We start from the raw sequence: 20,931 nt of genomic DNA, 5'->3' as shown, positions 1-20,931 counted from the left end.
CACACACACACAGCCCACCCAGCCCTCCTCCCCGCCCCTCCGCCTTCCCGTCCCTGCAGCTGCTGCTGGCTGACGAGCAGGAGGCCCTCAAGGTCACCTCCACAGGCCTCAAGGTGTTCGAAAGGCACGAGCTGCGGGAGCGGCCCAACAAGAACCAACAAGCCGCCAAGGACGGCGGCCCCGCGGCGGGGGCGGGCAGCGGCGCGGGCGCAGCGGCGGCGGCGGCGGCGGAGGGCCCCCTGGATGGGGAGCAGGCGGCGGCGGCGGCGGGGGCGGGGGTGCAGCGGACGTGCCACTACCGGCCGGTGCAGGAGGGGCTGCCGTTCATCCTGCCGCACCTCACCAAACAGGTGGGGGTCTGGGGGCGGCCCGAAAACGGGGCATGCGGCGCCACGGCAGCGCTTGCGGTCTTGACCTGGCGATCTTGCGCGGCTGCCGCCTCAGAGCAGGCCAGAGTGCGGGTGGGGGTATGTGTTGGGTGGTGCTGCTGGCCGTCGACCCGCGTATCGCATCGCGTTGCGCCCAGGTGATGACGCTGCCTGTGGCGGACTTCAAGCTGCTGCTGGCGGAGCGCAACCTGCCCCTCCTAGGCGGCGGCAAGGGGGCAGACCCCAAGCAGCAGCAGCAGCAGCAGCCAAAGCAGGCCCTCAGCGCCGCCGCCCTCTCGGCGCTCGAGAGCATTGCCAGCGGCGGCGCGGTCGCGCGCCTCGCGCCCGCCGACGCGGCGGCGCTCGGCCTTGCGGGCGGCGCCGCGGGCGGAGAGGATGACGACGGCGGCGCCCTCGCGGCGAGCGCGCCGCCGGCGGTGTGCGTCTGGCGGACGCGCGCCAGCCTCAGCGTATTGGTTACCAAGGCGGAGAGCGACGACATGCTGGAGAAGATCGTGGCCGGCGAGGGCAAGCACAAGGCGGCGAAGCCGCAGGTGGCTGCGGCGGCGGGCGGCGGCGAGAGGGCGCAGAACGCGCCTGCGGTCGCGGCGCTTTGACGGGTGCTGCGAGCGACGAGCTGCGTGCTGCGCCGCTGCCTGGGTGTTGCGTCGTCTCCTTTGTGGGCCTTTGTCCGACAGGGGTGGTATGGCCTGGAGTAACAATCAAGGAGCTCTCAACCCTGCCCTCGTCATCGGTCCAGCACACACAGGCTGCCCGCCACGGGTAATGCCGCAGACAGAGTAAGCCGCAGTCTCAGTGTGCATCCCCCCGTCAAGGCTGACTGAATGGTGACCGAGTCGTATGTTGCATGAGGAGACCCCTACTGGGATTAAAATCGACGCGTTTCAGCGCAACAGAGAAACACACACACACGCACACACACATACACACACACACACACCACACACATGTACGCAAGCACACACAACACATGCGCACGCACACATGCACGCACATGCACACGCACCACGGCGTATCAAAAAAGGTAGGGCACCCCCGACAGAACGCGTGCAAAAATCCTCGCACCTTGCAGGGTACTGGGCTGTCACATGACATCACATTATTCAAGTCCTCCGCTTCCCCTCATAAACAATAAAGTGTGACTTTTGCCCCATCTTGTCATACAGCCCCCTGGCGCGGTAGTTGAACTCCTGAGTCATCCAGTACACCTTGGACGCGCCCTGGGCGTGCGCGGCGGCGTAGACTGCTTCGATCAGCGCCGCGCCGACGCCTTTTGCGCGCACCTGCCGGCAAAGCGACGCGGTTGGTGCAGGAATCATCATGAGGGGACAAACTGGGCGTAAATAATCAAAGTGCACCCATCGGCGCGCCGGGGCAATCAAGCTCGGGGGCGCAGGGGGCGGCTGCGCTGGCGGGGCCAAACGCCACGATGAGCCCCGACTGTGTATCGCTTCTGTGTGTCGCAATTCGACAGTCGACCGGGGGCCCGGCTGCGGCTCACCCCTTGGTCGACATACAGGTCTTCCAGGTAGCAGTAGTGGGTGGGTGACCAGGTGGAGCGGTGCAGCAGCAGGTGCGCGATGCCCACAAAATCACCGCCGCCGTCGCCGCCGCCGCCGCTGGGGCCCTCGGCGACGAGGCCCTGGTGGTTGCCCTCGCCGCCTGCCATGAGGCGCTGCCAGGTCAGCTCAATGACGTCAGCGGGGACCTCGGCCTTGTACCTGCCAACGGGATCAGGGGGCGGGGCCGAGGATAGGGCTGCCACTGGTGACTTGCCGGTGGTGCGCAGGCCGACGAGCCGCTTGATCGACACTGCAGGGACATGGCGCACGCGATGCTCCCGCGACCTTTCACGGCATGAGTCAACAGCACTGCAAAAGTTTGCGTGCCTCTGGCTGCCCCGAACTCTCCACGCCCACCATGTGATATAGTCCCGGAAGAGCTGCAGCCACCGGGGCTTGTCGCCCTCCCGCAGCGGCCGCACCACCACGCCACTGTTGCCAGGCGCCGCGGCGCAGTCCGCGCCGCTGCTCAGGCCGCCCATCGCGCTGTCTTGAAGGGACATGGTCGCTGAGGGCGCAGATGCAGCAACGGCCTGCGGCGGTTGACGGGTGCACATCGCGCCAGTCAGCCCAGCGCCTGTGGGACAGGTCGACACAATCTGTATGCAGCTGCATACAGTAGCCCGATCAGTGACGAAGCGTAGACTCCGGCATACAAGTCCGAGCCAGGTTTGTATAAGAGCGTTCGAGCCTCAGCGCAAATTCCATGTCGCGCAGTACGGTAATCCGTCTGTTGTGGGTAGCAAAGTCCATAGGCATATTACTGCTTCAAGCCCTTCAGAAGGGGTCACGTGCACCGGTGGCAGGGCGCCGTGGAAGCGGCGCCTCGCTGTCCTCAACCACGAGCTCACAGTTTTGCTGGCCTGTGAGCAGTGGGTGTCCACGTTGCAGAGATACACGTGTTTCTGTGCTACATGGTAGGTTCGACGCTGCCCCAGCAAGGCTCGCTCGTCCTCACCCGCTGCGAGTGCTGGGTGACACCTGTCGCAGTCAACCTGTTGTCAACCCTGCCAATCAACCCCTCAAGATGCGCATTTGAGGCTCGCAACCACCAAGGGGCCACCATGTGCACAGGAATTGCACTCATGCAATCGAGGGTGCCATTCCTCGAGGTGCCAATCATCCCGGCAACTCAGTGGGGCGAGTTGCACTGCGCTGGGGGCCCCTTGCGACAAGGCCTCGACTCTGCTTTCAGCGTTGCTCATCACCTTCACACGGGACGCGCCTAGCAGTAGATGACCTGCGCTTGCCCTCAAAGTGGGAGGTTATATCGCTGTTTGCAGCCTAATGCCTGGCAGCTGCCCGGCTTCTGCCGGTGATTTTGCCACCACCACACGCTGTTCATCTCGTGCGATTGCCGAAAGCGCCGCACCTCCAGGGGGAAAGTCGCAACGGAGCGCGTTTTGACCATGCAGTTGGGGTTCTAAGCTGCATATCCACTGGAACAGTCCGTTTACTGTATTGATGGGTGGAAGGGTCCTCTCATCGGTCACAGCGGTGAGGAAATTTGTGCATTGTGTAAACGGATGAGAGGTACGGGTCAAGTGTTGCCAACTGACCGTGTGCTGGCAAAGGACCACAATCGGGCCTGAGAATGTACTCATGTAAAAACGCAGGCATGTGCTGCATACAATCCACAGCTTTGATCCGGCTCTTGTAGCCTAGCGGCGGCGAACACACCTGAGCCGAGAAACTCAACCTCTAAAACAAAGAAACTCTGGACACTAAGGGGGGCAGCAGGCGCAAGCGCAAACACGACAGCAGGATCCAGACCAAAACTCTTGCGCCAAATCAGGTCGTAAACACACTAACGTCATAAAGGAGGCGATAAACGACGGACTGCAGTAGTGCAGGAAACAGCTGCAGCACGTGTTGACTTTCCTTCAAGCCAGGTTTGTGCAGAAAAGACAGGAAGCCTCCCCTCAGTAAAGATAAAAAAAAACACTCACGAGTTTTCGTTTGGGTCCACACCACACAACAAGTGGGTGGATGGTGCTGGCATGCTAGCTTGCTGTGTCTAACAATGTCCTTCGCTGCCATCGACTGGGTTGACACACGTGAGGCTTGCGCAGTTCTCACCAGACCACGCAAGCCTTGCCTCACTGCAGGGGGGCAGGGGGCGGCGAAGGAGCGCGAGGCAGCGGCATGATGGTGAGCTGGCCAGGTGTTTCATAGACCAGGTCGTCAGGCGCGCCTGCATGAGCTTTCTTTGCCCTGCAACCTTTGCACTCCAGGCCTCTTAATCAATAGATCAACCACAAGCAAAAGGTGAGGGCGGCGGCGGCGACGGCGGCGGCGGCAGCAGCAGCAGCGGCTGCCCCGCACGCCAAGCCACAACTCACCTGTACAAGCCCGCGAGCATGTCAGCCGTCTTCCCAGCCGGCAGCGTCGCCACCCACGTGCATGTCATAACGTCCTGGGGACCCAGCATCAACACCTCGTAACCGTCGTCCGGGCACGACGCAAACACGCCGTCGTAGCTGCTGCCGCCGCGCCCGGCCATGTGAACTATGATCACCTCCAAGGCGATATAGTCCGTGCCCGCGTTGATGATCGTCACAGTGCCTGCCAGCACCGTGCGCGCGTTCTGCCCGTCGGCGCCGGTGCCGGCGCGCTCTTTGGGAGCCGACACCGTTGCGTTGACGCGCTGCGCAAGCTCAATGCACGCCTCGTCCTCCTGGTCTACTGGCGCCCGCAGGAGGCGCGCCCTGCGGCGCGGGGCCGTCTGGTCGGCCGGTGGCGCGCCCGGCTGGTGAGAGGCTGACCGCAGCTGCAGCCCCCGCGCTGGGAGCTGCGCTGTGGACTTGACTGCAGATGGCGGCACCGCCTGAAGCAACCGGCGGTTCGTGGTGCGGACGACTGGTGATGCACCGCGCGCCCAACCTGCAATAGTGCGGGGGACGAACGAAGCTGTTCGAGGAAAGCCTGGCATGCGATTGGGCTCATACTCCACGGGTGCGTCGCTGCGCCGCACCGCGCACGACTGCGCAATAATTGCGCTTGATCATGACAAGCAGCAGCCACCTGCAGAGCTGCAACACGCCCGCCCGTCCCCACCTGTGTCAAGCCCAGCTGCCGCAGCCCTACAAGCCAGCTGCAACATGCTCAGCGCCAAGAAGACTCTCAAACAACTGCTGGTGGTGCTGCAGCTGGAGCTGCAGCTGGTGCCGCCTTTGCTGCAGCAGACCATCCTGCTTGCTGCACCGTGGCCCACGCTGCGTCTGCAGTTCGTCGGCAAGCAGAACTTGAAGCACTTGGGCGCCGCAAGCTGGGTAACAACTTTCCGTTGAGTAAGATCGCCACTTCATCCAGACAGAGCCTGGCTCCTTGATCCAACCAGCTGCCTGCTCCTGTTTGTCATGTCCCTGGCAAAGGTGGCGTCGGCTGACTGACCGGGCAGGGCTGCTCTGGCGGTGTATATCACGTTTGCACGTTGAACGGGTTTTGCAACGGATTGGGTCGCTTCTTTGTCGCTCGCGCTCAGCTTCACTGGATCTCGCTCACAGCTCACAGCTCCTGGTTTACGACAGCATGTCGGGGATCATCTGAAGCAGCTCACGGACACTTATGATAGTAGCTGGCGATATGGCTACAACGTCATAAATACACACGGATCATAGCCGGAGGCAACCAGTTTCCAAGGGAGCGAGCATTGGGAGCGAGCATTGCACACACGTTTGCTTGCGCACACCAAGCGTGCAGGTTGCCCCGCCGCAGATGACCCACTCTTGCATAGTACATTGTGTTTGGCAGCTGTGCGGCCATGCCTGTCCCTCAATTGGTATGCTGTACGTGCTGCGGGTGTATATAGTCTGCTGGTGACGCAGCATGGTATGTTTGAACTAGGGAGGGGGCCCGGCAGTGGGCGTGCCTGCGTCCACGGTGGCCCAACATCGCCAGACCGCAACATTCAGTCACAACTATTTCCATTCCCACCGCAAGATAGTATGCGCCAAGATGGGCGCATCATTGCACGTATGAGCACACTAGGAGCAGTCCAAGCAGCAGATGCAGCAGACGTGGGCTCCAAACAAGCGCCCATTCTCACCCCGCCCCTCGTGGCGTTCTGAGCTTGTGCGCGATGCCAGATTCCTATCATTCAGATACGTGCGCTGTGTGTCCAGGACATCACCTCATGACCTCCCTGCAGTACATTGCCGTTGTACCATCTCGCACTGGCTACGATTACACAGCACCAAACTCACACTCACACTTGGAGGGATCAAAATGAGCGTGTGATGCAAGATCCATACAAATAGCCAACAAACTCACGTTGCCTGAATTGAGACGCAATCCTAACGTGCTCAATTCTGCCTAGACGTCTAGCATCCTATATCACCTGTGCATGCCTGCGTTATTCCCCACCCTTGAAAGTACACCTGCAATCCCTGCTCAAGCCACCATGCAAAGATGCACTGGCCCCTCCACATGTACACTTGCGCACAACATTCATTGTGTAACCTTTATCAGAAGGTAGGATGATGAACACCGTATGCACATCTGCCACACGCAAGAACAGGGGCCAAGAACACGGCACACCCTGCAGATGGTCCTCGGGTGTCTGAGCTATTGACAGAAGATCTTGGGCACCATATGTCACGTGATCCAAGAACGTGTTTGAGTACGGGGCAGCGACAGCTGCGACAATCCGAAGTAGAGAAGCGCACCCAGCTGAGTGGCAGCTGCTCCCAAGTTCCAACCTTGCATTTTTCTCTCTTCACGGCCAACTACGATGAGATCTGCGCACAACATTTATTGTGTAACCTTTATCAGAAGGTAGGATGATGAACACCGTATGCACATCTGCCACACGCAAGAACAGGGACCAAGAACACGGCACACCCTGCAGATGGTCCTCGGGTGTGTGAGCTATTGACATAAGATCTTGGGCACCGTATGTCACGTGATCCAAGAACGTGTTTGAGTACGGGGCAGCGACAGCTGCAACAATCCGAAGTAGAGAAGCGCACCCAGCTGAGTGGCAGCTGCTCCCAACTTTCAACCTTGCATTTTTCTCTCTTCACGGCCAACTACGATGAGATCTGGTGTTACAGATAGTGGATTAATTATTGATTCGTTGCATCGTTATGATTTTGCCGCTCATTTGGCGCTTCGCTCCGAAATATACGACCGCGCGCGCCAGATCTGCTCAACCGTCATCGCGGCATGCCGCCCGCGCGTTGTATACTTCAGTATTACAGGCGATCAATAGATCGCTATGCAGTCTTCGTGGCCATCGGGAGCAGGGTTTGAGCCTCGGCAGCTTGACGACAGGCAACAGCACCAGCAGATGCAGGCTGCGCTCCCACAGCAGCAGCACCCACTGCAGCAGCACCTGCAGCAGCAGCACCTGATGCAGCAGCAGCAGCAGCAGCAGCAGCAGCAGCAGCAGCAGCAGCAGCAGCAGCAGCAGCAGCAGCAGGGGCGCCTGCAACATCAGCAGCAAACTCCGCATCAGAACCCTCAACAGCAGCAACAGCAACAGCAGCAGCAGCAGCAGCAGCAGCAGCAGTGGCGCCCCCGACAGCAAACGCTGTCGCCATTTGGGCAGAACAGCGACCAGCAGCGGGTGCACCCAGTGCCGCTGCGGCCGAATACGCTGCATGGTGACATGCCGCTGTCTGGAGGATTTGCCCCACTATACAATACACAGCGGGACTTCCAGCCACCACAGCTGCAGACCTACGCCAGTCCCCAGCAGCCTTATGGTGGACCTCAACACGGCTTTCAACCGTCATGGCAGGATGATGGCCCAATGGCGCACATTGACCACAGCCTGCAAGGTCCCCTGGCGCCGTCCTTCGCCAGCCAGCCACCCCACCCGGCACAGGGGTCAGCACCGCCGCCGCCGCTGCACCCATATGGGGGCTTGCCCGCGCTCAATCACTTGGGCAGCGCAGGCCTGGGGGACGAGCCAACAGCGCCCATGCAGGAGGGGGGTGACCGCCTGCGCGCCGTGCGCGAGCTGCCCGAGGTGTTTCAGCCCCTCTTCAGCTTCAGGTGGGCCGCGCATGCGGCGCGCATGCTGCACCTGAGTCGCATGCGGGGCCATGCGTGGCTTCAGCAGCCGCCCAAAGCCCATGCAGGTACATGCATGCGCATGCAAGGACCGCAGGTGATGCATTAGCCAATCTGCCTGCCGCCCTGGCCCACCTCTTGAAGATACTTCAACTTGGTTCAGTCGGAGTGCTTTGATGCGGTGCATGGCTCGGACGCGTCCATGGTGGTCGCCGCCCCAACAGGCAGCGGCAAGACGGGTGCGCATGCGTGCAGCGCACGGACGCCTGCAACTCCAGGGGTGCTGGGGATGACTGCGCCTTACATGAGTGCCCACGCCCCTGTTGGTGGCGAAGCTGCGGCCCCCAACGGATCATCATGCTGATCACTTGAGCCCAACGCCGCCCTTTGCGCGGCAGGTGTGATGGAGCTGGCGCTGCTGCGGCTGTGGGGCAAGCGGCTGGATGCAGAGGGGCAGCTGCAGCCGCCGCAAGGGCGCACCAAGGCCGTCTACCTGGCTCCCATCAGGCAGGCGGCCCGTGCATCCCGCATCCTTGGCGCGCTGCCGCTTGTGGGCATCTTAAAGCTGCATGAGCGCATGCGGTCAGCCTTGAGCCGTTTGACAGCTCGTCCCTCATCGTGCGCGCCGGCGTGCAACGGCGCCGCCTGGCCCCTCGCAGGGCTCTCGTCCAGGAGCGCCACTTGGACTGGTCGGCGCGTTTTGGGCCGCTGGGTCTCAGTGTTGTGGAGCTCAGCGGCGACAGCGACCCCGAGCCGCGGGAGCTGGAGGGCGCGGACCTCATATGCACCACGCCGGAGAAGTTTGGTGCGCGGGGTTTGGGTCTTGCGCTGGATCGTGTGGGTGCAGGGAGGGCATCAGGGGGCGTGCCCAGGCTCCTAGGCATGCTGCAGGCCGTGCCGAAGCTCGCGCCTGCCACCATTGGCGTGCAAGTGTGATGAGGCACATTCATCAAGCCGGGAGCCGTTTTGTCACACCTCTATCGTGCCAATGTATCAAACCTCCTCGATTCCCGGCTCCAATTTTGTGCTGAGCAGACCAAACATCGCGAACAGCCAAGGAGGCGGGCTCAGCCGGCTTCCTGGGCGACGTGAGCGGCCGATGCTACGTCTGCTTGCATGGCACTCCGTTGCAGGGCTCGAAACGGTCTTTGGGCCGTGCCCGCCAAGGGTCCATTGTGCACCCAACACAGTACCAGCTGCCGCTCCCACAGCTCTCTCGTGTTGGTATGGGGACCCTCACGGCCTCAACAACCTCGTGCACCTCTACCCACAACACCATTCTAATGACATCTGTTCTTCAATCAATCTCCTAAACACTATTATACTCACACACCCACACACACACCCAAACACACACACACACACAGATCTCCTTGCTGCTCATCGACGAGGTCCACCTGCTGCACGAGGCCGGTCGCGGCGCTTGCCTAGAGGCCGGCACGGTCTGCCGCCTCAAAATGCTTGCCGGCCTCCCAGAGATGGCCGGGGTGAGCAGGCGGGCCAGCGGGGAACAGGACGCTGGGTGACCCCAGCCGCCCCAGCAGCGCCCGCAGGCCCCCTCTATAAACAGACCAGGAGCGCCGCGTGCATGTGCTGCTGCCCATTCAAGTGGGGCCCCCGCGCGGCGCTTCATTCCTACAGCGGCGGGCCGGCTGGCAACGCTCTCCTGCAGGCACCGGTCACATCAGTGCGCTGCCTGGCGGTCTCGGCCACAGTGCCTAATGCCGCCGACATCGGCGCCTGGGTGGGAGCGCCGCCTGGCATGGTGCGGGTATACGGGGAGGAGCTGAGGCCGGTCAAGCTCACAACCCATGTCAAGGTGCGCGCCTGCGCCCCCGCGCCAAGCCTCCGCCTTGACATGGTGGGGCTGCGCCGCAGCCTGACCAGCCAAGCCAAACGCCTCATATGATGCTCACATGACTGCATGCTCAGACCTGGTCAATCTGATCTGGTCTGACCTGTTTGTTACTGCACAGGGCTACGCCCCCGCCAAGAACGATTTCCTGTTTGAGCGTCGCCTGAGCGACCAGGTGTTTGGCGTTGTGGCAGAGCACTCCAAGGGGCGACCCGCGCTGGTCTTCTGCAGGTAAGTTTGGGACCCGCCTCGGGGTGTGTGCCGCTGCCCTGCATGCCCTCGCTTTCCAAAGGCTGCCTCTTGCCCCACGCGCATGTCGCCACTCTCCGCATGCCGCGTTTGAAAAGTACCCCCGTCAGTGCCACCAGCTGGCCACCTAACCCACCAGGCTGTCTGAAACGCACAAATTGTCACTTGACGGAACGCCATCCTCTCCCCGCTTCCCCTTGCGTTGCAGCTCCCGCACCAGCACAACCGACACGGCCCAGGCGATCGCCAAAGAGGCCCAGCAGCGCCGCGGCGGGCCCGGCGGCACGGGCTCGGGCGGCGCGTTCGTGCGGGGCGCGGCGCAGCAGCAGCGCCTGCAGCAGGCGGCGGCGGCCACCAAAAACAAGGCGCTGCAGGTGCGGGGAGCCAGGGTCACTTTGCAGGGCAGGCTGGCGTCGCTGCTCATCTAGCGGCCGCTCCACTCCGCCCCACCTGGTTAGCGGTCTCATGTCACAGTTCCAGCGCAGCCCGCCCTGTTCTGCCGCCCGGTCGTCCCATCCCGCTAGGCCGTTTTGCCTTGGGGGGTCGCGTTTCACAACGCGGCGATGGAGGGGGACGACCGCGCCCTGGTGGAGGGGCTGTTCAGGGAGGCGGCCGTGATGGTGCTGGTAAGCCTGCAGGGCCAGGGCTGCAGGGTTGGGGTGACTGCGGGGTTGCACGGGATGGAACGCCGCAGATCAAGGGAAGGGTTTGTCGCGACCAGGGGCGGGCATGCAGCTGCTACCCAGGCCAGTGTACCAGACGCGCACCGCACAGACACGCGAGTGCTCGGAGCCAGGCAGATCTAGGAGGTCAGGGCTGCCTGCTGCTTCCTGCTTTGTGGACCGCAGTGCACCACGTCCACGCTGGCGATGGGCGTCAACCTGCCGGCGCACCTGGTGGTGGTCAAGGGCACCAGACGGGTGAGTGCGGGCAAAGGCGCTCTACACCCTGCGGATAGATACCCCCTTTCACAGGCGCAGCCTGCTTCATTGGTTTGTCAATTTCGGTGCGGCGGCGAGGCACCTGGTTGGCTCTGCAGCGCAGCTGCGAGGAGCGAGCTGCACTGACGGCCCTGTCGTGCTGCACCGCAGTACGTTGGCGGCCGCGACTCGGGGCCCGGCGAGGCGCCAGGCTATGCAGAGTACGCGCGGCACGAGGTGCTGCAGATGGTGGGGCGCGCGGGGCGGCCGCAGTTCGACACGGAGGTGCGTGGCCGGCTCGCTAGTACAACAAGGGCCCTGCGTTCCGCATCCAACCGAGTGCCTTGACGTCGCGCGAGCGGGCAGCAGCTGCTGGCGCTATGGGCCCCTCACGCCAAAAACACATGTACAGCGCAGGGCGCCTCTGCGCCCGCACCAACAACAGCGCGACTCCTGAGAGCAACGAACCTGCCTTCTCTGCGGGTATGCTCTTCTGACTTGCCGCCTGATTTTCCATTCTGTACCCTACCCCTACAACCTTGCCCCTGTGACTGCCAGGGTGTGGCTGTCATCATGACCCAGCGCTCCACGGCGGCGCGCTACGGCCAGCTGGCGGCGGGGCAGGAGGAGGTCGAGAGCTGCCTGCTGGAGTCGGTGGCGGAGCACGTCAACGGTGCGCGCCGCGGCAGGGCTGCTGTTGCTGCAGACTGCCAGGCCTGCTTGATCCGTGTGACGGGTGCGCGTGCGTCGCTTTGGATTCAGAGGGATGCTGGTTGATGTGCTGTCGTGCGGCCGCAAGCCGTGATGTGCAACCTTGGTGTACCATGCAGCGGGTACCGCGCGTGAACCGCACACACGCGCACGCCCCCCTCGCAGCCGAGGTGGTGCTGGGCACGGTGCGTGACGTCAGCATGGCCATCGCGTGGCTCAAGACAACCTTCCTGTACGTCCGCATCCGCAAGAACCCGGGGAGATACGGGTGGGCGCGCGGGATGGGTGCGCACTTTAGAGGGGATGGCGACAAAGCATGTGGCGGCGCGGCGGATGTGTTGAAACGCAAGCGGGATGCAGTTGTTGAGAACTTGAATTGGCGTGGTCAAATCATTGGGACGCGTAGGAGGCAATTTCCGCAGCGCCCAACTGGTTGCATGACTACGACCTCTCGCCCCCTTGCTGGCGCGACGCCTGCCGCCTTGTCCCCCAGCCTGGTTCTGCCCCCGGGAACGCCCCAGTCTGAGGTGGACCGCCTGCTGAGGGACAGGCTGGTGCTGGAGAACGTGAGTGGGACGCGGCACCAAGGGTTGCAAGTGCTTGTGCAGTTGCGTGGGCCTCAGTGTTCGGTTGGGGCATACTTTGTCAGGCGAGATGCAAGGCTTGATATCAGCGGCCCGCATTCCGCACCTGAACAGGCATGCATTACTACCAGCATGTCTTACTTCCTTACCGGCCCCTTCGTATTCTGTCGCTGGTTGACAGGTCAGCACCCTGGTGAAGCACGCACTCATGACTACAGATGATGAAAGCTTCGAGCTTAAGCCCACAGGTGAGGCGAGCCTCATGCGACACCTGATGTCAAAAATTGACGCCAGGCAGCTTCCGTGCACTGTCATCAACCAAACCCTGTCTTTGATGGAGCAACGGACCCATGTCAGCGCGAACACGCCTGTTGCTTGCCGATATGTCCTGCTGCCGCGCAAATGTCGAACTGCAGAGGCCGGCAGGCTGATGGCGCGGCACTTCGTGCGGCTGCCGACGATGGTGACGTTTGTGACGCTGCCGCGCGCGTCATCATCAATGGCGGCGCTGATAGGGGCGCTGGCGCGCGCCGACGAGTACAAAGGCATCATGCTCAGGAGGTGGGGTTGGGCGATGTCGGCATGAGCTGGTACGCATGTGGGTTTGTGTAGGGGTATGGTGTGTGTGTGTGTGTGTGTGTTCCAATTGCAACCTGTGCTCAGTATGTCTGCACTCTGCCATGAGGATGTTCATCTTTTGTGCCTCTTCATCATCAGCACCAATCCCTCCCAAAATGCTCGAATTGAATCTTATTGTGACTTCAAATTGTAGTACCTCTTGGTGCCTAACACAGGACCGAGAAGAAGCTGCTCAACACCATCAACCACCGGCCCTACGCCGAGGGCGGCTGCCGCTTCCCTGTGCTCGACCCGGCGGCCGGCAGTGGCGGCAACGGCGGGGCCCCAAGGAAGGTGCTCGCGCGCATACAGCGGCCGGATGAGAAGATCCAGATATTGGTGCGGGCCATGTGGCGTGGGTATAAAGAGAGAGAGATGTGAAGCGGGCTGTCCGCCCGCTCTGGAATGCTCCAGCCCCACCCGACTCTGCCTGACCCAACCCACTGCTTCTGGGGTATTGCCTGGCTGCAGCCATTCGTTGCCCGAAGCAACCCCACATCTGTTGCCCGAAGCAACCCACTCCTCTCCTCCTGCACCCGATTCTATCCCTGCTCGCCCCCCCCCCGGAACTCCTGTCCAGGTCAACGAGGCGCTATCTGACCGCCAGGGCCAAGGCCCGGGGGAGGCGCTGGACTACTCCCTCAGGCAGGAGCAGGACCAGGTGGGACGGGGCCCGGCTGGGCTGCACTGCGGCGGCCGACGCCGCAAAGCCTCCGCATGGCGCTCCTGTGAGCTGCCTGCACAGCTTTTAGAGCCAGGTGCTGAACGTGCACGGCCAATGATTGCTCCCAAGCCACCATCCGTTATGAAAAGCTTGTTCAAATGGTGTTCCTGTGCTTTCCGCAGCTGCTGCGTGTCGGCCAGCGCCTGCTGCGCTGCATGGCCAAGCTCTTCGCGTCAGACGGCCGCCTTGCCGCCGCGGGCAACGCCGTGCTGCTTGGCCGCGCCCTGCGGCAGCGCGTGTGGGAGGACAGCGGGCAGCAGTGCAGGCAGCTGCCGAATGTGGGGCGTCTCATAGGGCACAAGCTGCAGGTGGGCCCCTACAAGTGAAGCATGGTCGACTGCTTCGAGGGTGGGGGCTTCGTTGATTAATCTGTCCTGCCCGGCCTTGGAGGGTGCATGCTGTGGTACCCTCATGCGGCACTTGTCAAAAGGACGCATTCGAACACCGCTGACCGTGCTGACAAGCTACATTCGCCCATACACCTCCACAGTCGGCCGGCTTTGGCACCCTGGCGCAGCTGTTGGCTGCCGACCCCCGTCGCGTCGAGCTTGCGGCACAGAGGTGCGGCCGCGTGCGTGGACTGACTGGTGATGACGGCTGGGGCTTGGGCATGGGCCGACGCAACCACGAAGCTGCCCTGACTGCCCTCACCCTGTGCCCACCAACTTGCATTGGCCAGGGCCTATCCATTTGGCGCGACCCTCCAGGCGGACGCACGGGCGCTGCTTCCGCCCGCCACCCGGCTGCGCCTGCGGCAGCTGTCTGGCCAGTCTGGCGGGCCGGCAGAGTGCGAGCTCACCCTGACGCGCCTGGACGCAGCAGGTGGGGTGCAGGACCTGCCGGCACACATAAGCATCCCCTCCCCGTGGTGACATTAGGGCAGAAAACAGTCCCGCTGCTCGCTAGGAAGTCCTTCCTGCAAAGTGTGCGTCGTGCCGCTCATGCAACGCGCCTTGCTCATGCGACGCGCCCCGAGCCCCGCAGGGGCGGCAGACGCAGACGGAGAGGGTGACGTGGGCGGCATCGCGGCGGCGAGCGGCACGGCGGACGCGGCCGCCACGCTGCTGGTCGGCTGCCCAGGGAGTGACGCCCTGCTGCTGCACCGCAACGTGCGGCTGGGCAGCTTCCAGTCGCCCCTTCAGGTATGAAGGCTGTGCGCGTGCCCCCGCTGCTCCAGCACCAACCGCGCAACCTGCTGCTGAAAGATTTGGTCAAACCATAAGGGCACGCTTTTATCGAATACTCCGTTGCACGCACGTGACGCCGGGCCAGGCATCAGCCCTTCACGAACAATTTAGCCGCCTTGCTCAACCTCACCTCTCCCCCCCGCAGCTGCGCTTCAAGGTGCCGCAGCCGGCCCCGGGCGCCGACGCGCAGCAGCAGCAGGCGGTTGTGCTGGCGGCCCTGCTGCCGGACAAGCTCTCTGGGGCAGACACCACCGCGCACCTTGCGCTGCAGCTGCCGGCCAGGCGCAGCGGGCCGGCCGGCCAGCAGCAGCGGTCGCTTGAGCAGCGGGAGGCAGGGGAGGAGGGACGTGGCGGCGCAGGGCCTGGGGAGCGAGGACAGCCACAGCCTGGGCAGCAGCGTCCGGCGGCTGCGGATGTCAGAAGGCCGCGGGCCAATGACGGCGGTGCGCGCGATGGTGCCACCGCTGCAGTGGGCCGCAGCGGCGTGAGGCCGCCGCCAGCGCAGCCGCCGGCCAAGCGTCGCCGCATGCAGCAGCCGCCCGCCGAGCCTCCCGCGCCGAGCGCACGCGCCCAGCAGCTGCCAGGCGTGCAGCTGCCGCGGTCGCACGGCGATGGTATTTCGGAGGACTCGCATCACGAGCAGCAGCGCCAGCAAACGACGCCTCTGCCGGTGGGGCACACTGTGGCTGCAGATGGCGGCAGCGACGGCGCGCGCGGCGTTCGACTCAACAAGGCTGGCGCGGCAGCAGGCTACGGCCGCTTTCTGCTGCAGCTTGCCAAGGGCACAAGCGGTCAAGCGCCAGCTGAATGCCAGGCAGTGACGCCTCCACAGCAGCCTGAACATCATCAGCAGCAGCAAGGGAAGCAGCGGCAGCAATATCAACACCTGTCGTTCGCTGCAGCCGAGGGGGCGACCGTGGAGGTGACGCCGCCAGCCGGCGGCAGCGTGGCCGGCGATGCAGCCACAAACCACTACTCAGGACCAAAGGTTGGCGCGGCCCCAGCAGCCACAGGCCGTACAACGCCGGCCGGCGCTCCAGCTGCCGGCGGCAGCGGCGCCACCGGCGCCGCAGTCAAAGGCGCGGGTGCGGAACACGGTGTGTCTGAGAGCGTGGACGGCAGCGGGAGCGCAATCAGCGTGTTTGAGGAGCTTTGTGGCGGGGCCAGCTTCATCGGCGGCGGCGGCGGAAATGAGGAAGACCAAGAGACACCCTCGCAACAGCGGAGGCAAGCAGCACCTGCAGAGGCTCCCACCCAGCCGCCCGCGTCAACGTCCGCAGGCGGCGCGAGCGCCTTTGGTGCCGCGCCGTCTGCTGCGGCGCTGAGCCTGTCGCGCCTGCTGAGCCAGGGCTCAAGCCTGCTGAGCGCAGGCATGCAGGTAGAGCCGCAGCCGGCGCAAAGAGAAGCACTGATCTCAAGGCATGGGCTGCTTCCGGGCGCCGACCAGCCGCGCGGTGGCTGGCGGGGCCTCGATGGCAGGAGCGGCACCGTGCCGGCGCCAACCAGCTCCAGCAGCGGCGGCGCTGCGCCCGCCCCTGCGGCAGCGCCTATGGCCCGCTGGGGCCAGAGCAGCCAGCGGCGCGCCGCGCCCAGCAGCGGCGCCCTCGGCCTCTTCAGCGCCGCCGTTGGCGGAGCCCAGGGCCCCAGCGCTTCGCTGGGGCTCCCGCCCGTTGCGCTGCCTGGAGCTTCGCCCACAGCCGTGGGGCTGCAGCCGCGGCTGACCTTGGAGCGAGCGGCGCCCAGCCACGCGATCTTGGCTCTGCCCCACGGCCTTGCCGGTGCCGCAGCCGCCCAGCCCATTTCCCCTCGACCGACCTTACCGCGCGGCCTGCTGGGCGGCGGGCTTGGCCCCAATAGAGGCGCAGGGCTCGGGCACATGGGCCAGGGCCGCGGTGGCCGGCAGCAACCGTCACCTAGCATCACGGCAGGCACCGCGGCAACCGCAGCGGCAAGTCTGCAGCGCTTCGCCTTTGACAAGAGCGGTGAGTCGAGTTGACTACAAGGGTTCTAATTGGAAGCTGGACACCGCGCGTGCGGGCTGCCGCCGGCACTGCCCACGGCACTGGCTGGGCGCGAGCAGCGGCATTCGCAGGAGCGACCCAGCAGCGTGCTGCTGACTGTGCCCCACGTGTACGCTTGCTGCCTTCGCAGCTGCAGGCATGAGTTCGACGGGCGCAGCCAGCCGGGCGCTGTCGCATTTGCAAAACAAGGGGTCCCAGAGGCTCAAGCCTGGCTGGGGCGCCGCTGCACCACCTGCGCCAATAACGGCTCGGGCAATCGGAGGTGCCAAAACACCCTCGCAGCAGCTCAACACGAGGCAGCAGCAGTTGGGGGCCGCACGCGTCGCGCGAGACTGGGGCCAATTCGTCGACGATGAAGCGACGCCTGTGGTGGCGGGCGCGCGAAAGGCGTCGCCTCTGCTGCCAGGCACCTCTGCGGCTCGGCTTGCGCCTCGGAGCGGCAGCTGCGTAGCAGGTGGCCTCCCGTCGGTCACGGGCCTGGGGTGGCGCCCATTCAAGTCCATTGCTGGGGCCACAGAGCAGCAGCAGCAGCAGCAGCAGCAGCAGCAGCAGCAGCAGCAGCAGCAGCAGCAGCAGCAGCAGCAGCAAGGGGTCGCTGGTGAGCAGCGTGGTGGCAGCGAGCATGTGACCGCTGCAGGGTGGGGTGCTGGCGGAGCAGCGGTGGCTGCGGCTGAGCCAGCATCGGTGGTGGACACCAACGGCGGGGGCGGCGGCAAGCTGGAAGCAGCCCAAGTGGCCGACGATGCGTGGACCATGGACAGCGTGTTTTCATTTATGATGTAAACCAAATCAAGAATGAAGTCACTCAATTTCAGTCTCTTGTCTAGGTGCATGTGTATTTATTATAATAGCGCGCCACCTGTGTCGGTGGGGCTCCCACAGCAGGCAGCGAGTCCCGCCATGATGCACAGTTTCAGTGCAAGATGCTGCACCTGCGCCGCCCTGCGCATTGGGCTTGTAGAGATACTCTGAAGCACCTCTCTCATTGAATCGAGATACCGTACACGCGGTCGGTTGAGATCTGTTGATTCCGGATCAGGCGCGTTCTGTCGTGGCTCAGGCTGTATGAGGCTGGCAGTCCACGCTCAATTTGCAAAAATCCACCCTCGCGGCCTCGCCATGAGATACCCCCCTCAAGCTGGATACAACTCGGGCAGGCAAGCGTTTTGCGTTCACGGTAGCGCCGACTCATGCCGCTGCTTCTTACTGCCATACAGCGGCATTCGCCTCGATTATACAGCGGCCAACAACAACTCAAATTGCAGCCGCTCATCTCACCAACACGTGCCACCTCCTGCCAATCATGCCATCGCCTGCACTCGCACAGCAGCTCGCCGCCGTCGCTGGCCGCGCCGCTGCTGCTGGTGTCAGACATGGACGACACCCTCATCCCCGGCGCCCACTCCACGGGCGCGCGTGACGAGGACACCGCAGCGCTGCGGGACATCCTGCACGCGGGCCGCGAGGCCGGAAGGCTCCCTGTCGCCGTTGGTGAGCGCCGGTTAACATGCCCGTTTTTTTGGGGGATATCCACGCCTGCGGGCTGTATTCGCCCATGTCGCCCCCTACAGCAGCAGCAGGTGCCATGCAAACTTGGGTACAAGCTGGGACTGGAGTATTTCAGGTCTTTCGTACTCCTATACACGATCTCACTCCCATCAAAAAAAACCTTGCCGCAGCCATCAATACGGGCCGCACGCTGCCTTTGTTCGAAGAGGCGGCGCGCCACAAGGCCCATTGCCTGCCACGCGCCGACGCGCTCATTGCTGGAGTCGGGACGCGCGTATACTTTGCAGGCCAGGGCGGTCAAGCCGGTGCGTATTTCGCGTCTCAGACGAAAAGTCGGGCCAGGACAGCCGAGTGAGGCGGGCGTACAGAGGAGGCCGCAGGGCTGGCGCCTCAGCCTGCTCTTTTGGCGGTTGCGCATCACCTGCTGCCTGCGGCATAGCCAACGCCTGGACCGCTCAATTTGCTGCAGCGCACGTCGAATTCCACCCTTGGTCGTGGCTTGCAGCTTATCACGCTGCGAGGAACATGCACGTGTGCCATCGCACCAAACCCCCAGACTGGGTGGAGGATGCCGATTGGACTGCGGCCATGCAGCGAGGCTGGTCGCACGCCGCTGTCAAGTCGGTGGTGGACGGAGCTATTGACGCGTTTGGAGCGCACAGGTGGGCGGGCACGCTGCGCTGGCATGCGGCCACGGCGATGGCCAGTGAGCAGCCTCCTTGACTGTGTTCCCTTGCTGTGCACAGGGCCCGGTGCGAAGAAGGGGGATGCACACAGGCGCCTGCGCAGGTCGTGCGCATGCACATGCGCATGCGCATGCCATGCGGTGGGGGGGGGGGATGCATGCGTGCGCAGTGGAGAGGCCTATCGTCACCCCAAACGGCGCAGTCATTCCGTGTTGCTGTGCAGCAACGCATGCGTTGCCCGCACAATGATTACAACCCTCCCAACCCTCTGCCCCTCCGCCCCTCCCTAACCCCCACCGCCCCAGCGTCTATTGGCAGCGACCTATCGAGCAGCATGAGCACAAGGCCACATTCCTCTACCGCAGCAACCTTAGAGAAGACCTGTGCAGCATGCTGGCCTCTGGGCTGGAGGCGGCTGGCGTCGTGGCCACCATAATTGAAGGCGCAGCAGGTGACCAGCCGGGCTTCGCATCACGGCAAGTTCGAACTGCTTCATTATCCAGCAACGTAGCTTGTGCTGCTAATTGCACGTGGCGTCCCCACAGCATGCGTGCAGGTTTCATTGCATGGCTTTCTTGTTGATTTGCTGCGCACGCCACTTGCACATTTGCGCAGGTGGGGGCGTAGACTGGCGTTTCGTCGACGTCCTGCCGCGCGGCGCCGGCAAGGGCGCTGCAATGGAGCACGTGCGGTCGCGGCTAGGGTTTGGGGTCCATCAAACGGTGGCCTGCGGCGACGGCTCCAACGACCTGTTGATGCTGCAGCAGGTGCGCGATTGCGTGCGCTCATGTGCGCAACAGATGCGTCTGCTCATGTGTGCCGGGGGGCTGGGGCCGGCGCAGCGCTGTTTGGTTGCGGTTGCTCCTGGGAGGCCGCACCCGCGCGGTGCGCATGCCCACAACTTGCAGTTTGCCGGCCACATGCAGCAGCTGGCTGATATTAGCTTTGGCTTTGATGCGTGCACCTGTTTTGGTCCTGTCCGCATGCAGCTGCATCTCAATTGTCGTCATCTAATCGCTGCACCCACAGGCCAACCTTGCCGTATGTGTCGGAAACAGCCAGCCCGAGGTGGTGGCCTGGGCTCGGCAGGCGCAGGAGGCAGCTCAAGGGAAGGCCACAGAGGCCTCAACCCCTGAAAAAGGGACAGCAAAACACTCCAAGAGAGTCCACTTGGCGCGGCCCGAGGCGCAGGCGGCTGCTGGCATCCTGGAGGGACTGCACGCGCTGGGGTTCATCGCGTGAGGGAGTGGCCTGGGGCATAGCTGAAGGGTCTGAAACCCATTTGGATTCAGCTTTACCCGCATACATGATGTACATGTCAGCAGGGCAGGCCACCCCTGGCTGTTGCAGCAGGAGTGCGGTAGCGATGTTGGACTGATGGCTCATTGATTTGGGAACAGGTCGGCGGCTGCTCAACAGTACCCGTTGCCTGGACATGTCTGTGACTTGGACTGTGCTTTCAATTCATTCGCAGGAAACGTTCGCTACTGACAAGGCATGTGGTGTGTGGATTGCTGTGCTCGTGCTGTGGCCTGTAGGTGGGATGTTCAGTGTGCAAAAGCCCGCATGACGCCTGGGCGATGTGCACAGTCTGTGCATGATATGCCAAGCCACGGCTTATCGTCATGAAATATACCATTTCTAGCACATACGATACTCCTCGCCAAGCACCTGCTGCTGATACGATACCGCAGATCACGGAACGTGAATTGTATGTGCTCTCCTCACATTACAGCACGCGCACTGCTATTTATCGTTTTTCTGGTCACGGTAGGAAACCGACTGTGCTGCTTGGCAGGTTGGCGCTGCAGTGCTCAGCAAAGCTCGGGGGGCGATGCTGCGTTCCACTGCGGCGCTGACGAAGCGCGCTCCCGCGGCACGCCGGCCGCAGGTCCCAG

The 20,931-nt window shown here is 63.4% G+C and overlaps 3 protein-coding genes across 3 annotated transcripts; 2 read left to right on the top strand and 1 right to left on the bottom strand.

Annotated features, from left to right (window-relative positions):
• Positions 1 to 526: 526 nt before the first annotated feature.
• MNEG_4169 (hypothetical protein) lies at positions 527 to 985 on the top strand (the record flags this gene model as incomplete). Its single annotated transcript, XM_014047357.1, has 1 exon — positions 527 to 985. A coding segment is annotated over one exon (459 nt), but the record flags the coding sequence as incomplete, so codon positions are not given.
• A 507-nt stretch (positions 986 to 1,492) lies between these two features.
• Positions 1,493 to 2,454, bottom strand: MNEG_4168 (Histone acetyltransferase HPA2; the record flags this gene model as incomplete). Its single annotated transcript, XM_014047356.1, has 3 exons — positions 1,493 to 1,672; positions 1,891 to 2,110; positions 2,309 to 2,454. The coding sequence occupies 3 exons, from the start codon at positions 2,452 to 2,454 to the stop codon at positions 1,493 to 1,495; spliced, it is 546 nt and encodes a 181-aa protein (XP_013902810.1).
• A 4,715-nt stretch (positions 2,455 to 7,169) lies between these two features.
• Positions 7,170 to 14,778, top strand: MNEG_4167 (hypothetical protein; the record flags this gene model as incomplete). Its single annotated transcript, XM_014047355.1, has 23 exons — positions 7,170 to 7,951; positions 8,114 to 8,208; positions 8,368 to 8,551; positions 8,629 to 8,774; positions 9,005 to 9,057; positions 9,337 to 9,456; positions 9,642 to 9,788; positions 9,946 to 10,055; positions 10,282 to 10,447; positions 10,598 to 10,699; positions 10,922 to 10,993; positions 11,165 to 11,278; positions 11,552 to 11,666; positions 11,870 to 11,972; positions 12,198 to 12,270; positions 12,470 to 12,536; positions 12,705 to 12,849; positions 13,083 to 13,245; positions 13,487 to 13,567; positions 13,753 to 13,938; positions 14,121 to 14,191; positions 14,310 to 14,452; positions 14,615 to 14,778. The coding sequence occupies 23 exons, from the start codon at positions 7,170 to 7,172 to the stop codon at positions 14,776 to 14,778; spliced, it is 3,402 nt and encodes a 1,133-aa protein (XP_013902809.1).
• Positions 14,779 to 20,931: the final 6,153 nt, after the last annotated feature.

Source organism: Monoraphidium neglectum, assembly GCF_000611645.1.
Source record: "Monoraphidium neglectum strain SAG 48.87 unplaced genomic scaffold scaffold00564, whole genome shotgun sequence".
Classification (NCBI taxonomy): domain Eukaryota; kingdom Viridiplantae; phylum Chlorophyta; class Chlorophyceae; order Sphaeropleales; family Selenastraceae; genus Monoraphidium; species Monoraphidium neglectum.
This window is presented reverse-complemented; position numbering and strand designations above follow the sequence as displayed.